The sequence below is a fragment of the Aspergillus luchuensis genome, chromosome 5 (assembly GCF_016861625.1).
Source record: "Aspergillus luchuensis IFO 4308 DNA, chromosome 5, nearly complete sequence".
Lineage (NCBI taxonomy): Eukaryota > Fungi > Ascomycota > Eurotiomycetes > Eurotiales > Aspergillaceae > Aspergillus > Aspergillus luchuensis.
The window spans coordinates 2897780-2914513 of NC_054853.1; the positions used below are offsets into that span (position 1 = coordinate 2897780).

Genomic DNA, 16734 nt, shown 5'->3' on the forward strand with positions numbered 1-16734 from the left:
TCATACACCAAGAACTGATTCAGGTTATGTTATCCCCATGCGCTAACCGCTAGACCCAAGATCTATCGCATCTATTCGGCCAGCCGACAGAGGCATGACCCAACACCTTACTACTACCTAGGATCAAGTACTGTATTTGTCAACAATAATCTGCTTTTATTTCTATTCAAACAAATAAACTCTATCACTCTATAAAACAAAAAGAACCTGCGAGTCTAAAGCATATATCTGAAAGTAGGAGACTTATCCCCCATCTCACCAAGTTCCTGTGCCGAATATTCCGGCCGAAGCTCCACCAATTTATCCACACGCTGTCGGTTGATGCGCACATATGCAAACCTCGTAATCACGATAGCCACCACGCCCATAATTCCAAAGGCAAGTTCCAGCGCATGGCCCATGATATATTGTGGGGAGTCGCGCGTGCGATAGAAATGGGAAGCCATGGCTAATATTTATTAGCACGTTCTGCCTAAACGCCTTCATGAATGGGAAAGGGGGTAATTACCTCCTGCAAAGTTCCCAATGCCAATGTGTATCGCCATTCCTGCTGCTCGTTTATGTTCCGCAGCGAGATTGCTGCTTAGCCATGTTATGAGGGCGGGAATAGCGGGGTATATTCCTTTTTCTTATTAGGATGGCCGACAATATGTGTGAAAGCATATGGGGGCTTACCTAGGATCGCAAGGAACACACCAAAGTATACAAGTCCCGGAACCCATCTTTGCGATCCTGCCAGACAGACGAAAAATCCGGCTACGATGCAACCGATGTGAAAGAGGAGAAGCGGTGAGCGCTCGCCATTGCGGTCTGCAAAATATGCTGCCAGAATGGCAGCCATGGAAGCTATGATGTACGGGGGTACCTAATCAGTCAGTCATGATACACGTTGCGAGTGTTGATGTCCAGGGCCATTACTGTAAGAAGCTGCGCAGTAGACGACGTATATCCTAGATCGCGGATTATGGTCGGTAGGAAGAATGATATCCCGTATAGCGGACAGACGGCGGAGAAGTATACTGGAGACCATTAGCAGAGACCTCACCGACCTGATGGAAGAGCATACTAAGAATGGCCATATAGACCTGCTAATCCTTGGCCGCATCCCACACGTACTTCCACTTGAAGTCACCAGCCTCGGGAACCACATTGCCATTGTTGGAGAATTGTAGACTTAAGCGGCGCAGAATCCAAGCTCGTTCGTCTCGGGTCAAAAAGGATGCCGTATCAGGGTAGTCGTAGAGAAAGAAGTATGACATGACAGCTACGACAACTGTTGCGAGCCCTTCGATAATGAATATCCAGCGCCAGCCGGAGTACCCGCCAACACCGTTCATTTTCTGACTTGTTAGAATTGCACAGCAGATAAAGTTCCATAACTTACACCGATCGCAAATGCAAGTAACCCCGAAAAGGCACCTGCAATACTCGCCGCGCTGAAGCATAAGGCTTGGCGGAACTGAGCTTCATGACGAGAGTACCACATCGTGATATAATAGGCCACTCCCGGGTAAATACCCGCTTCTTCATGATGTTAGGATAGATCATTTCTTGTGGTTGGTGGAGATCTTACCTGTGGCACCGAGGAATATCCTCGCTATCAGCAGACCGTGATAGTTGGTCACGATACCCATTAGAGTCTACGGACAATTAGAGTCGTACTAGCTCGGCGAACGGGAACGAACCATCACCGTCCCCCACGCCACCATCAGTGACGGTATCCATATTGAGGGCCTGACTTTCTGCAAAATAAGGTTCGATGGTAGCTCAAACACGGTGTATGTGAAGAAAAAGACGGTCACTAAACAATCAGAAATCCATCAACAACATGGTCGGCGCTACATACGTGCCCAGTTGTACTGTGTGCCTCCGAGATGCAGATCTTCCTCCATGCCTTCAATCCTGGCGTTTCCGATATTACCCCGATCGAGGAATGAGAATAGGTATAGGAGGGTTAGCATCGGCATGAGACGGAGGTCCATCTTGCGCAGGAGCTTTCGCTCGTCGATATGGTCGAGATTACCCTCGAGATGATTGAAGTCGCGGCATACTGTTTGGATTCCATTGCGTCGCTTAGACTGTTTCTCGGTCCTCATGTCGAGGTCGGACAACTGAGTTGCTTGCCTTGTGAAGCCACGGAGGTTCCTTGATGGCTTTGAGCCGTTGAAGGTCTCATGGGACAGCCCATGAGTTTTGACTGATGCAGGTCTATTGGTGTGGCTGAGGAACTATGTAAGGGGCTAGGGAATGTGGGCGAGAAGATCATTATTCCATTCGTTCCTCACAGAAAGCTTCCAGCGATAGGCTAATTCTTCAACGGGAATCATTTTTGCATTGGATATTCCGTATGCATGGGTCCGTTCCCGTCATCCTAAATGTTAAGAGTAGATCATATGCCCAAGGCAAAGGCAGCAATAATGCATGGGTAAGTATGGTCATCATTTAGAAGTGAGACAAGTTACGTCTCCTTTGGTATCTCAGAAGGCAAATAGAGTGTTGTGATCTGCGAGCAATGTTTGCTGATCGGCCGATCTTCACAATGAGAGTTAAATGCACATTTGCAATGGAAGAATCCCATTACGTTCATGATCCGAAGTTTAGCATCTAATGTACTTCAGTGCCTGTGAGACTTTATCGTTTCAACCCTAATTATTGTCCATGTGCCAATGGGCAGTGCTCAATTATTAGTGGACACCTTGTGATTAGAGACTGATCAGCGTTCATTAGCGTTGCCTAGTATGGGCAGCGATCGATGACATATGAGATAATCCAGTCCCGATCAGTAGGGTAAGACAATGATCGTCCTTGCATCAAACCTTGCATACACTGATCGGGAGTGTCAAATGAGACCATTAGGGGCTGGGTGGCTGGCTATGGTCATCTCACCCTTGACGTGTGTGGGTGAGATGAGCACATCGTAGTCCCAGGTGTTGTTATCGCCTTACTCTTTCAGGAATGGTGAAAGTTGGCTCCCATCATGCAAGTCTTTATTGGAAGCAGACTATGGAGTCTGTGATGATGACACATAGTTAGAGGCAAGCATCGATCGCTTCGACGTGAGTCTATAGATGAGTGAGCATTCTTGGTCGTGTTCGTGACACATGATTAGGTCCTATTTCAGTACAAGTCTTGATACATATACCCCAACGAATGGTGGTCCATGAAAACGTAACATACTATCCCATCCGTCATGTTGACGGCATTATAAAAATACCTCCATAATGTCTGGATAATAAAGGTAGAACAACTGGCGAGAGTGGAATAGTACAGTTGATGATTAACCTGGAGACGGTTTTTGTGTCATCCTGTCATCTCCCAGTCAAGAAGCGCATTAAGGGCCGTGCCCCCAAATCACTGACCGCCAGTTCGTGATGGTAGGCGATAAGATAGCAAGCCCCACCGCGGACCGAATTCCAATACACTGGGACTTAGATTTTGTTCGATCCAGACCCCTCCGCTTTATCTGTTTGCCACCATTCTACAACCAATCGGTATTCTGACCAGAAACCATGACGAATTGCTAGAGCCCGCTTCATTCAAGCTTCTATCCACCACAGGCCATGTCTGCGCGGAAGGTTCCTTCGCCCAGCCAGCCCACCAGTCTTGGCCCACCAGAGGCCGCGACTGCCGGGCGAACCGCCGGGAAGGTTCTGATTCCCCGGGATCGATCGAGGATCGTACCGGCTAGCCCGAAGATACGTACCTCTCGTGCTTGTGATTCTTGTCGGCAGCGCAAGGCCAAATGCAATGGGGGAAAACCGACATGTACCCAGTGCGAGAAGTTCGGGATCGAATGCAGGTACTCAGAGCAAAAGCGGACCCAGGAGAAAAGAGAACTTGACATGTTGCGGGCGGCTATTAAGCGGCACGAGCGGATGCTGCAACTTCTGTCGCTTCGCCCGTCCAGCGCCGCAGTTTCCACCAGTGGAGAGGGTCCATATGTGAGCTTCATTATCATGCCACTGATCCCTGTTACTGACGACCAGCTACTAATCCAGTCATGTAGGTTTTGAGTTTGCCGCAAACAGAAGGGCTAGCTACCCAGCAAACACTGTCTGGTAGCCTGGACCGCACGATGGAGCTCCTGCAAACACAACTCCGTGAGCTGCATTATGTGTATCAAAATGTCCACGATTGTGACCCCACAATTCTTCCGGCTGTGGTGGACACGATCCGCAGGAGTTCCTCGGTGCACGAGGCAGCCAGTCTACTGAGTCAACAGATGTCATCACAATTCCCGGGTATGACCCTGGAGAGGATGCAGAGGTCGTGGCTGACACGGCTATCGGGAAAACCAGAGCTGGTGAACCGAACACCCCTATACAGCGTGAATGCTGCAGAACGCTGGACGGCAATTGTTGATAACGCGGCCACTTCGCATCTCTTTTCTTTCTTCTTCGTTTGGGATAACCCAACATGGCATATCGTTGACCCGGTGTCATTCCTGGGTGATTTCCAGCGTGGAGGGACACACTTCTGCTCGTCACTCTTAGTTCATACTATTCTTTTTTATGCGTGTGTACGTATCTCATTCTCTTTATGACTTCGCTGACGGACTAGCACCTTTCATACGACTTTGAGAAGCCATGGGACCGGCGCATGGAGATGTCTACCGCCAGAAGACTTCTGCGGGAGGTGGAACGCCTGTGGCAGTGTGATAAGTTGAATATCTCTCTTCCCACCATGCAGTCAGCCCTTCTATTAGGGTTATTCTTCTGTGCTTCTGGAAAAGACAAGATCGGTGTTCAGTATATCCGGTATGGCGCACAAATGGGGTTGCATCTGGGCTTGCATACCTCGTCGCCTGAGACAGGCCAAGCCAATCCAGCAGAGGCAGCTCGCATTAGGCGAGCTCATAAACTCATAGCTAGTGCGGTCTATGAGGTGCAAACGTAAGTCATTAAAAGATAATATGCAAAGCAGTCACTAATTCAATAGTCTGTCTTTGCAATTGGCAAGGATACCGTCAGTATGGCCGGGGCCGTCAGAGCTTTTCTTATCTGAAGAAGAGGCAACGGCGGCGGACGTCAATCAGCAGTGGTCACCATACCCATTTACCTATCCTGTTTATAAGCCCTTCTTCCATACGGGCCTATGGAGCAGACGGGACCTATTTGTTATTATAAATGATGTGGCGGATTTGCAGCGGCAGCTCAGTGGACAAATAGATCTGTCTGGATGGCAGCAGGGTGCTGTACTGTATCAGAGACTTATAAGCCTCGAGATGAATCTTCCTGCCGTCCTTAGGGTACAGCGGAATAGGACTCCCCACAATCTGTGTTTTCAGTGAGTGGTCCGAACGCAGTCACGGCTCTATGCTAACAAAAGAAGCATGTATTACCACATTACAACAGTCAACCTCTGCGGGATTTTCATGACCCGTAGTAGCACCGGACTGACAGAAGAGCTGATACGATCCACTAAATTCGATCCACAGAGAGTACTAGGCGAAGCGATGGACTCGATTGCGACATTGATATTGCTCTATCGGGTGTCCCATGGCTGGAAGTCCATCCCAGTAATGATGGTTCACTACTTTATGGTGGCAGGTGTACACGCAGCCTCGCACTTGGAGTCGTCAAAGTGGCGCGAAGTGTTGGTCAGCTGTGTCTCTGGTCTCTGGCATATGGGCCTGGTTTGGAGGGTCTGTCGACCATTCTTGCGGACCATCCAGTTAGTACTCCAAAGCAAGGACGAGACGTTAATCCCCATCGAAGCAGTGTCGATATTGAGGGAATTCAACGAGAAGGTGTGGAATCAGAACGAGGTAAACGCGCTGGCCGCCAACTACGTGGTGCAACACCATCCCAGTCAGACACTTGCGCTGGACCATGACAAAAACTTCCAGGGGAAAGGCCTCGAGAGCTTGATACGAGATTTCGAGAAACTGAGCACGGATGATTAAGACGAGGAAGGATGAAGAGAGTGGGGAGGATGAGAAGCGGAAGAAAAGTACCGGTCTGTATACGAATGACTGTAAAATAATGTTTGTTTATGTTTGACGATACGATGCAGTACACGAGCTATGAGAATATACGACTCAGGCAGCAATATACCATGTGACCTTCCACTTTCATAGATTTGACTTGTGCGCTTTCAGTCTAAAATGGTCTATTTGAGTCCAGCTCTTTCATGTACAACACAGCCGTCCCATATATACAAGTAGTTCTATCATGTACATCCTCCACCATATCCACCAAACAGCTGTCATTAGCTGTCATTACGAAACCTCAATCAATTCATCCCCTACCCTCCTCGTCCACTCCATCCAGCTACCATCATACACCCTTCTGGATCCCTTCGCCCCAACCAGCCTCGAAGCTAGATCTAGTGATGCAGCCGTAACCCCCGAATTGCACGTCAGGATGTATGGCACTCCCTCATCTTCTTCCGCCAACGCGCCCGCATCCGTCAAAACACCCCTTAGTTTCTCAGGAGCTAGTATCATCCCAGTCTCATCTTCCAATAAACTAGCCAATGGCACATTGACAGCTCCAGGAATGTGCCCGGACCTCAAACTTGGATTCATTTCCGGCTGTACACCTTGAAACCGACCTGGTATCCTCGCATCGACAATCCTCACCTTCTCCTGGTCCCTCCCAACAACAACGTCCTTAACCTCCTCGAACGCTATTACCCTTCCGGTGTCAAAGTCTCTCTCTTCCACGACATACTCATCGCCTTGCTCTCCTCTCGTCCCAACCACTGGAACCTCTATTCCCTCAGACCCGGAATCTACGGGCAGCCGCATCCGCACATACTGCCTGAAGTTATTCAAGACGTGCACATCCTTATGTCCATAGAGCTCACACATAAACGCCAGCCGCGGGGCATGATACGTGCCTATCTCATCTGCATCGTAAATAACTAGAATATCATCGTTGCGAATACCGAGGGCAGTCATTGCAGCGGCGAAGAGGGAAGGTGAGGGAAGCATGGAAGGGTAGGGAGAGGCGGTGTCACGAATTTGGTCGAGATTGAAGAACCTAATTGGCAAGAAGATGTGTTAGTATGGGGTAGTGGGGTGTATAGGGAGCGGGGATATGGAGTACTTTGAGCCTGGAAGGTGAAAGGATTCGAAGGACGAGTGGAGCGTGGGACGGTAGGCTGCTAAGGGGACAATCCGCCTACGCTTGGTGTCCTTGCATACTGCCGCATTGTGATAGTATTCGGCTGGAGTTATGAGAGGAGACTGGAAGGGGTTCATTGTTCAAACTCCGATAGTTGTAGATGGTGAGGGATGAGGGGAGACATGAGGGGAATTGCCGTTATCGGGATATCAACTTAGGCATTGGTTATGCAGTTGTGCGTATTTGTCAGCTGTGCACTCAGGTACCGACTCCGCCCCTTCCGGTCGGGATAGCAAGAGAAAGAGTGCGAGGTATGAGCTGATGAGGCAATACTACAATATACTACCAGTGTATTAACTTACCTTTGAAACATAGGTGCTGACGGCAGTAGTTTTCGTGAGACAAATTGTAATAGCACCAGATTTCCCTTGTTTTGCGATACCAACGACCTGAGCACTTGACCTAGTACTAGTACAAATGGGACACCGCCCGGGATATATATATATATATATATATATATTTGAAAACGAAGAGGGACGACTCGATCATACGGCTACCATTACTATCATGCTTGCTGCGAAAGCTACCAGTTAAATAGATGTATATACCCAAGTCACCATGAAGATAAAGAATTGAAGAAGAATGGAATGGCAAGAGAGCAAAAAGTCAGGAGTGAAGTGAGGTGGGGAAAAAGAAAAAGGAAAAAGAAAGGTCGTGCCCGGGATCGAACCGGGGTTGCCGGAAATCTGGTAAGATTCAAAATCCGGAGTGATAACCCCTACACTACACAACCAGGTGCTTGTGAAAAGTTGAATTTGCTGATGATATATAAGTGCCATTGTTTGCGAAGCGAATTGTAACTGCCCTGGAATTCACCAAAACAATTATCCACACCAGCTGTGATGAACAACCACATCTACGTACTATATCCACAAGGCTGTTGCCCATGCTTAGAGAGAATCCTTTGTTCTGCCAAGACAACTTTTGTTCATTTCTAGTCGACATTCCGGAAAGCTCAATACCTCCAGATGCCCTCTAAACTGATGATCTGTCCAGAAATTACACCGAAAGGGCTAATAAAATTGTGGTGGTTGTGGCTTTGATCCTGTACAGGCTTCGGTGTCGACAAATAATGAATGCATTTGGTTGTGCCTGGAAAAAACACTCCGATGACGGCATTCCTTCGGGCCCAACAGCACAGCTGAGAGCGGCAATCCTTGACTGTTTGGGATAGGCAGTCAGCGCCCGCGCAACCTTGGGGCTAGATGCTGAGTTAGCCTCACACATGACGGAATCTGGCTTTATTGATGAGTCGCTTGGTTATGCAGAAGAATGCACTCACCGTGATATTGTGCTCTTCAAGCCCGTTTACCTCGCATTTGAATGTTTCTTGAGTGTTTGTTTACCTGGGTAAGATGCCCTTAAGGCTATTGTGCCTGGTCCCTGGAGTATCCACATCCAGCCGCACTCCACTCACGCCAACAAATGGCCCTAAACCGCCCGGTCGATGGCTTAAATGACGTATTTACCAGGATTAAGCAGCCCCCATTCTACCAGTACAGTCAGCTCCACTGTCCTTGAGCCACAACAATCTGCATCATACGGTGTTTGGCTTGCATAAAGCCAAGGACCCGGCCTAGAAGCTAGTGATGTAATCATGCAAGTTCAGGATCTGGATGCTCTCTCAGCAGGCTGGATATATCTTGCCGTGAATTCCCTCCTAGTGACGATGTTCATATCAATCCAACACCTGTCACTACTCCAGGCCCAATTGACAGTTGCAGCCCGGGGGCCTCATCCCGGTCTTTCATCATGAGGTCTCTTACAAGTCTCGTCGTTGCCACTTTATCCAGCACAACGGCATCCTACCAGTTCAATCCTCTCCACCATCTTGCCGGTATCGCTCCTTACTTCAGCTCTCATGATCCCCAGATTCATCCAGCTCCCCCCGCTGGCTGCAATGTCACCCGCGCAGCTTATCTCGTCCGTCATGCGGCCATCTACGCCAACGACTTCGACTACGAGACCTACATCGAGCCGTTCATCGAGAAGCTGCGCAACACAACACAAAGCTGGACAAACACCGACTCGCTCGCCTTCCTCGCCAATTGGACCGCGCCGATCACTGAGGACCACCTCGAAAAGCTGACTCGCGTCGGACTCCAAGAGGCAACAACCCTGGGCGTTAAGTTCCGCCAGCGATACCCTGACTTGCACACCGACAAAGTTTGGGCCGCAACTGCCGAGCGGACGACCAAATCTGCCCAGGGCTTCATAACCGGCTACACCAACAACAAAACGCACGTCGACCTGGTCAGCGTCGCACAGAGTGACACGACTGGCGCGGACTCCTTGACACCTTACAAATCCTGCCCAGCATACAGCTCCAGCTATGGCAGCACCTATGAAGATGTACGCCTACCGTCGCATCACCCTTATCTCACCTGGCACAAACTAACAGTATCCTAGGAATTCATAGAAAACTACACAGGCCCCATCATCAAGCGACTCGATACTCTCGCCCCAAAATTCAACTTCACTTCCTCCGATGTAACCGCCATGTTCGAGCTCTGCGGCTACGAGACCGTAATCCGAGGCTCCTCGCCATTCTGCTCCTCCTCGCTCTTCACCAACAACGAATGGCTGTCCTTTGAGTACGCCAACGACATCATGTATTTCCACAACACGGGCTACGGCCGTCCCGTGTCGCCGGTGATCGGCTTCCCCTGGGTCAACGCCAGCTACAACCTTCTCTCCGCAGAGACCAGCGAGCAAGACATCTACGTCTCCTTTACACACCGCGAGGTGCCGCCAACCATTGTCACAGCGCTGGGCCTATTCAACAACAGTGCTTATTCGGGCGCGGATAATGTGAACGCTACTATGCCAACGAATGAGGTGAATTACGATCGTGCCTGGAAGAGCAGTAACATCTTGCCATTTTTGGGAAATATTGGAATCGAGCGGATGGAGTGCAGTGGTACTCAGAATGGTTTCGACGAGGGCGTGTATTTCCGGGTGTTGGTCAACGAGGCTGTGAAGCCGCTGATCGGGTGTCGGGATGGGCCTGGGGAAAGTTGTAGCGCGGAAAATTTTGCCGAGTTTATTAGCGGGAAAGAGAAGAGGTTTGGAGATTTTGGCAGGATGTGTGGCAATTCTTCTGCTTTGGATACTTTGGATATCTATAATTAGTAGTGGTGGTGGTACGCTGGTACTTACGTCGGGTAGTAATGCCTGGGATGTGATTTATGAAGCATGTTCATAAGCGGAAATGCTGTGATTATTTGTAATGATCCATTCATGCGTCTTTGGACAACCCCTTCCAACACAGATAAATCTGACAAAAGCCTGAAAATCGGGGGCGCTACGGTGATGCTACTACCTAGGCAGCTCATAGTCTGAAGCATGACACATTCTCCAGGAGTAGGTACTAAGGGGAAAATAGAACAGCTAAAGAAGCGTGTAGCTTAAAATATACAGACTGAGGGGTGGTAATGTGCAAGCAATGCGGTTGAGAGACAGTACAGGTAGCCGTATTATACACTTCCCCTGCCAATGATCCCTCGAGCGCAATATGCTGCTTATCTTCCACGTAGTGTTAATATACTAGTAGCATTCTGCGGCTCTACATGCTGTGTATACTAAAGATAGCGCTCGATAAGGTTGGCAGCTGAGCAGTGGGGCACTTTAGTACCACCGTCGGACTCCGGCCTACTTTTAGTACTAACAATGTGTCCCTGAGAGGGTAAGCATACTACGTAGTTATTGAAGACTAAGTTTGTGTGGGGTGTACCTTCTATACATATATAGACTAGACCGTTCTGTACGAGGCCCTATTTAGCTTGGTTAGTATTGTTTTTAGCCTTACTAATGGTATGGTTCGGATGGCGGGGAGTACAATATGTATCAGTTACAAGACTATGCCCATCCGATAGATTTACCGCATCGTCGCCATAGTTCAGGATTGATAGTCGGGAAAAAAAATGAGATTGTCTGGGTGCTGAGGCGCCCATAAATGGCCTCTTGTAGGGCATGTAACACAATGAACAACCTATAGTGCATAACATGGAGAATAGGTCCTAAGACTCAACTAATGGTAATAGTGCAAAGTCCCTTCCGAGCACTAGAGCAAGAACCGGAATCCCACTGCCACTGCCCGGCCAGGCAAGCCGTGTTCTTCATTCTCACGAGCCCGCGCGAGATCAACACCTTCTAATTCATCGAGCTGTTTATTCAATCTACCCAGATAAATGCGCAGGATGGTGGCGATTACGATTGTCATTGCAAGCAAAGCGATATTGACACTGAAGGCGGCGATATAACGAGGAGAGGCGGAGTCTATTAACCCCAACATAGGTTAGCGAGTTTTATGTAGCTGGAGATAATGGAGGCTTTTAGCGTACCGGGGTAAAGATATGGCATATAGATCTGGCACACATTACTGAGACAATTGATGAAGGCTAAGGCAGCGGCCCGTTTTGTGGCTGGGCGAGGAAGGACTGCGATCGTCAGTAATGTAACTAGTCTCTGAGCCTGCACCATAGACGCTTACTGTTCGAAATATATCCCAAAGACACTACGTAACCTGCGTAAATGCCACCAAGCATTATACACATTGCCCTAGACCATCTTGTGTTAGTCATCTCGATCGGGAGGACCTATTAATTAAGACTTACACATATCGGGCGGCGAAATTGTTGCCTGCCATAGCTAATATGAATGCCACAATAGCAACGACAGGCGGGAGTGCTATATGAAGGTATCGCTCGCCTGTTCGATCCGCATTCCAGGCATGCACCAACACAACAAGGGTAGCGATAAGATATGGAGGTGTAGTCAGAAGCAAGGTATCAATGTTGTTTCGGCCAAGTCCGGCCATCACGCTGGATGATAGCGATAAGTATCTGTAGACCGCCGGAGAAACTGGATATAGCTCATACCTGGGAAAGAACGTTGTTACGCATCCGGCAGATGTGCAGCCGTAGATGACGCCTAGCATTAGCCAAGTCTTTATGTCTCTGTTGTGCGATGATGAGCTTGGTGACCAAAGCAAATGGAAGATTGGAGTACTTACGTGACGGCGAGCTTTGCACCCTTGGTCATGCTTTGATGTTCATTATCCACCCAGTCATCTTCGCCAATGTCCTTTTCTAGCCTCCATGCCGCAAGGACTTTCTCGTCATCTGTTAGCCACGAAGTGGTCCGGGGTAGATCGGGAACAATGAAAAATGCGATCAAAGCTGCAAAGATCTAAGATGGTCAATATCAATTGGGTTACTAAATTCAGAGAATTGGTGTTTACAGTTAGCGCTCCCTCGATAATGAAAAGCCACCTCCATGCAGCGATGCCTCGTGCGCCGTTCAAGCCGCTCGTGATACCGGCGGCTATCAGACCGGAGAATGCACCCGAGATCAATGAACCTGCGTATAGAAACGCAGTCCGTTTCCCCAACTCTTTCCTCGTATACCAGGCTGATAGAAGATATAGACATCCGGGCTAAAACGTTAGCATATATCTAGAAAGCAAGTAGAGGGATTCTCACAAAGTATGCAGCCTCGACGAATCCGAGTAGAAACCGAACGACCACCAAGCCAGCGAAGTTGTGGGTGGCCGCAGTGCAACACGAAATGATACCCCACGCTACCATACAGCCAGGTAGATATATTGAAGGCTTTCCGAGCTTGTTGAGGATCAGGTTCGAAGGCACTGCGCCAATTAGTTGGCCTGGCAACAAAGGGAACAGAACAGTAGTACTGACCCTGCATAAGAAGATACCCGACGAACAGGATACTAACACACACCTGTGGCGTGTTAGGTCCTCGCATGCCTTGTAAATATCTATCCTTCATAGTTTGTTGACTGTCATACCTGGTATTGGTCACCTCTAAGGTTTAGGTCCGCTTGCAAACCAGCCAATTTCGCTGCTGCAATGTTGTTGCGATCCAGATAGTTCAAGATGTACATAATCAACATCATGATGAGCAACCTGATATCAATCTTCCTAACTAGCTTTGCCTCCCGTCGCTGTATCTCTTCTGGCGTCAGATCTTGCAACGATGTTGGCACAGCAACAGTGCCCGAGCCCTTTAATGTGTCCTCCATCCCGGGGAATTCGATGTGTTCGGCCCCTGAATTCTTGACATTATCCATAGAAGGCAATTGGGTGATGGGACAGGAGCACTTGAGAGTAGTAAACTGAGATGTGCAGGGGCGAGTATGTTTGCCGGACGAGAGCAATGGAAGCGAAGAGAGCGGTTGTGGGTATTCCAGCTTATCCTTAAATGCTTGAGGATTCTCGAGCTTGGACTATTTTTGCACCAGGCTACCCCGTGGGGTGGTGAACAACCAACCGGGTTCGAGGACGGGGCTCTCTTCGGATATCTCAGGCGGGGTTGACGCACTTGGCAGCGGGAGCAAACAACCTGCCATATCCAGTGCATATCCGATGATTTTCCGGACTGAAGGGTCTGAGGACCAGGGGAAAATGGTTTGCTCCTACAGCAAGCCTGAGCCATGGTAATGTATGCTAAGATTTTCATTATACATTCGGCGTCAAAGCTGAGATCACTGGCAAACTACCAGAATGTACGATCAGAAAGGAAGCATTAATAATATTGTGCGGGTATAGCAAATGTTACAACCCTTATTACCATTCTATCTTGATCCTAGCACAATTTTCCCCTTTGCCAACTTTTAAGAACATTGCGTGTAACGTAACCGGCAAGCGAGTCGGCCAGGCAAGCCAGTCGGCCACCTGTATATCCCATACTAATCCAGCAATTTTTGAGCTGTAATACTACAGCCAAACTTCATATATTTAAATTTATTTAATGAAACTGGCATACTAGAATATATCTAAGATTAGTATACAAATATTATAAGATAAATATCAATATTTAATCAAGTAAAATAGATTACGCTGTATTTTTTTTGGTAATTTATTTCAAACTCGTATTATATATAATATGAATCCTATTATATTATATATTTTTGATATTTGGTTTCTTAAAGTATATATATAGCTTCGATTAATATTCTATTGTAATTGAACTTACGGTGGGTGAGATATTAGAGTTAGATAAATGTTAGATTAGTATGGGATACACAGGTGGCCGACTGGCTTGCCTGGCCGACTCGCTTGCCGGTTACGTTATACTGGAAGGGAGAAAGAGGGATCTTCACCCCCTTTTAAGATGGGAAACTAACCACTTTACATGAAAGGGTACACGGAAGAATATCACTCCTTTTGGTTTGCGTCCAAGAATTCCAGCAGTCTTTGCGCAACAGCAGATGGTTGCTCTTCGGGGAGGAAGTGGCCACAATCGTGAATAGCGCCTCCGGAAACATTGGCCGCGAACTTCTGAACCAAATCGATCATACCCGTACCAACCGAGCTCTCTCCACCCAGAGCTAAGACAGGAATATCAAGTGGTGTCTTTGCGAACTCCAGATTCTGCTTCGAGCTCGTCTCAAAAGACCGATAGTACTCGAATCCTCGACTCATGGCTCCTGGTCTCGATTAGGCTTGAATATAGCGTTCAAAATGATCTTTGTGCATACCATCGGGATGAACGGTCTTCAAGTTGAAAAACCAGGTCAAGAGCTCCCGCTCACGACCGCTCGTCAGGATTTCAGGTAACTCAGGAAGTGCATTGAAGGAGAATTGCCAAAGACGCAAATTGGTCTGCTGAGACAATGGGAACTGAAACTGAGGCAAGAAACCCGGCACTGATGCATCTAAGATACTGAGCGATTTGATTCTCGATTGGAATTGAGCGGCCCAGGGATACGCGATCCATCCGCCCACATCATGGCCAATTAGATGATACGGTTGTTCTTTCAAAGCGTCGTGAATGGCTTCGGCCATGATCTTGCTCACGTTCGCGGTATCATAGCCATTGGCGGGAGGAAGAGAATCACCCAAGCCTGGGGGGTCAAGTGCAAAGAACTGGTAGTTTCTGGAAAGTGGCTCAAACATGTCACTCCACGCTTCTGCTGTCTGTGGCCAGCCGGGAATGAGCACCACAGGAGGACCTTGACCGCCGACGATGGCTCGGACCCCGTGCAGGAGACGGGTGACTTGCCACTTTGCCGTCATTATGTAGATGTTTGTCGGGTTAAGTGACGCGATAAAGATTTGAATGACGTGTATTTTTCGGCCAGGTCAAACCCACCGGCATTAAATAATATTTTACTTGGACACTGAACCGTCCTGATTATATTCTGGTCATGAGTCACGGAGACTTCGATGAGTCAAGGCAAGGGGATGATGCTAAAATCTCATATCTACCGATACTAACTGTATTCAGGTTAGGGTATAGCTCAAGTCCAATTTTGATTATAGAGGACAGATCTCCGTTATATAACGATCCGTCTCAAACAAAGTCAGTAACTACCCAATGCAACTTGGAAATAAGGATTATGAGACAGACAGATTATTAAGATATCATATACAATGTATCTTTTTTCTCTCACAGGCGTTGCCAGTCTTCGGCGAAGTGGGTCCCGCAACTTGCCTGTAACTTACCCGGCCGGCATATAAAGCTTAGCTGGTTAGCCTATTGCGATGTTCGGCAAGATGGATCGAGGTAGGTCAAAAGCTATCCTCGCGAGGAAACTCAGTGTCTTGATTCTTTCTCCGACCTGCTCATTTCTGGCATCGGTAAAACCCCCGCAGAGTCGGAGTCACTCAACCACCAATTGCACTATTTTTACTTGCTGTGGGCTATTCCACACAAATAGACTTTCCTAAAGGTAAAACGGGCGTAAAAATTCTAAGATATCATACTCAATGAACAAGGTGAGGTAGTTGTTGCTAAGCTTGTTTGATCGACCCAAGCTATAACAGGAGCCAATAGCAGTGAGCAGAACGCGTAAGCCCAGGAGGTACTAGATGCCATGTTACAGGTCACGGTCCTCATAAACTGGAATATACTTTACGATTTCTATTGATCGTAGTCCGTCAATTTAGAAAGGGATATTGATGGTCGTGGATCACCATACCAAGAATGTCGATGGATGTTTGCATGTATCCGTAGAGATATTTTCTGTAGTGACAAACGAGATCTCGAGGGGTATCTGGAAGCACCAGCTCTATTTACTCTGATGTCAACCCAAACAGAAAGCAGAAGCCAAACGGTAGTTCCAGAAGAAATCAATCCGACATAGGAGGCAGGATTTGTAGGATGAATATCTCACCCGTGACCGGTCAGATGTTAAGCATAGCACAACAGCAATAGATGCTATAAGAAGCAAGAATGATAATGAACCCATAGAGAGTATATAACTGCCCAGGCCACGGCGGCATGTGTGAGGCAGTCCAAGTCTCATCATTCTCCCTCTCAGGGCTATCTTTTGGCATTTTTAGCAGACTCTTAGGACCTGTACACATGATGCGTAGTGATATGGGTTCCATCTTCTGTCTTGAAATCGACAGTCAAATGCTCTTTCGGGTCATTGTTATTTGAGTGCCATGTTCCACTACCTAGCATTAGCCAAAGCAAACGAAAGAAGAGATGGGCTTTACTCAGGAGTCGATCTGACTTGTGCTTCATGCACCCCACGCTTTTCTAATCGCTTAGCATGCGCAGTCACTGACTCGTCGGCCGAGGGGCTTTTTTGATAGACTTTATTATAGGTGATCTTCTCGAGGGGCATCTTGGA

At 48.0% G+C, this 16734-nt stretch overlaps 7 protein-coding genes and 1 non-coding gene across 8 annotated transcripts; 2 read left to right on the plus strand and 6 right to left on the minus strand.

Annotated features, from left to right (window-relative positions):
* Positions 1 to 215: 215 nt before the first annotated feature.
* AKAW2_50953A (uncharacterized protein) lies at positions 216 to 841 on the minus strand (the record flags this gene model as incomplete). Its single annotated transcript, XM_041690828.1, has 3 exons — positions 216 to 448; positions 509 to 622; positions 676 to 841. 3 exons carry the CDS (start codon positions 839 to 841, stop codon positions 216 to 218), a joined length of 513 nt encoding a protein of 170 aa, XP_041544374.1.
* Positions 842 to 1088: 247 nt separating this feature from the next.
* On the minus strand, positions 1089 to 2096 carry AKAW2_50954A (uncharacterized protein; the record flags this gene model as incomplete). Its single annotated transcript, XM_041690829.1, has 5 exons — positions 1089 to 1340; positions 1385 to 1524; positions 1574 to 1640; positions 1686 to 1801; positions 1847 to 2096. 5 exons carry the CDS (start codon positions 2094 to 2096, stop codon positions 1089 to 1091), a joined length of 825 nt encoding a protein of 274 aa, XP_041544375.1.
* Positions 2097 to 3560: 1464 nt separating this feature from the next.
* AKAW2_50955S (uncharacterized protein) lies at positions 3561 to 5905 on the plus strand (the record flags this gene model as incomplete). The annotated part of the gene is made up of 5 exons (XM_041690830.1): positions 3561 to 3941; positions 4007 to 4519; positions 4561 to 4892; positions 4939 to 5286; positions 5332 to 5905. The coding sequence occupies 5 exons, from the start codon at positions 3561 to 3563 to the stop codon at positions 5903 to 5905; spliced, it is 2148 nt and encodes a 715-aa protein (XP_041544376.1).
* Positions 5906 to 6220: 315 nt separating this feature from the next.
* AKAW2_50956A (sulfurtransferase) lies at positions 6221 to 7207 on the minus strand (the record flags this gene model as incomplete). The annotated part of the gene is made up of 2 exons (XM_041690831.1): positions 6221 to 6986; positions 7053 to 7207. The coding sequence occupies 2 exons, from the start codon at positions 7205 to 7207 to the stop codon at positions 6221 to 6223; spliced, it is 921 nt and encodes a 306-aa protein (XP_041544377.1).
* Positions 7208 to 7779: 572 nt separating this feature from the next.
* AKAW2_t50011A lies at positions 7780 to 7863 on the minus strand. The gene has a single exon. It is a non-coding gene; the product is annotated as a tRNA-Gln (tRNA).
* A 1019-nt stretch (positions 7864 to 8882) lies between these two features.
* On the plus strand, positions 8883 to 10262 carry AKAW2_50957S (putative histidine acid phosphatase; the record flags this gene model as incomplete). The annotated part of the gene is made up of 2 exons (XM_041690832.1): positions 8883 to 9482; positions 9540 to 10262. The coding sequence occupies 2 exons, from the start codon at positions 8883 to 8885 to the stop codon at positions 10260 to 10262; spliced, it is 1323 nt and encodes a 440-aa protein (XP_041544378.1).
* Positions 10263 to 11193: 931 nt separating this feature from the next.
* AKAW2_50958A (uncharacterized protein) lies at positions 11194 to 13221 on the minus strand (the record flags this gene model as incomplete). The annotated part of the gene is made up of 10 exons (XM_041690833.1): positions 11194 to 11408; positions 11474 to 11569; positions 11623 to 11690; positions 11747 to 11953; positions 12011 to 12088; positions 12145 to 12320; positions 12373 to 12567; positions 12614 to 12777; positions 12830 to 12872; positions 12940 to 13221. The coding sequence occupies 10 exons, from the start codon at positions 13219 to 13221 to the stop codon at positions 11194 to 11196; spliced, it is 1524 nt and encodes a 507-aa protein (XP_041544379.1).
* Positions 13222 to 14308: 1087 nt separating this feature from the next.
* On the minus strand, positions 14309 to 15169 carry AKAW2_50959A (alpha/beta fold hydrolase; the record flags this gene model as incomplete). The annotated part of the gene is made up of 2 exons (XM_041690835.1): positions 14309 to 14580; positions 14632 to 15169. The coding sequence occupies 2 exons, from the start codon at positions 15167 to 15169 to the stop codon at positions 14309 to 14311; spliced, it is 810 nt and encodes a 269-aa protein (XP_041544380.1).
* Between the last annotated feature and the right edge of the window lie 1565 nt (positions 15170 to 16734).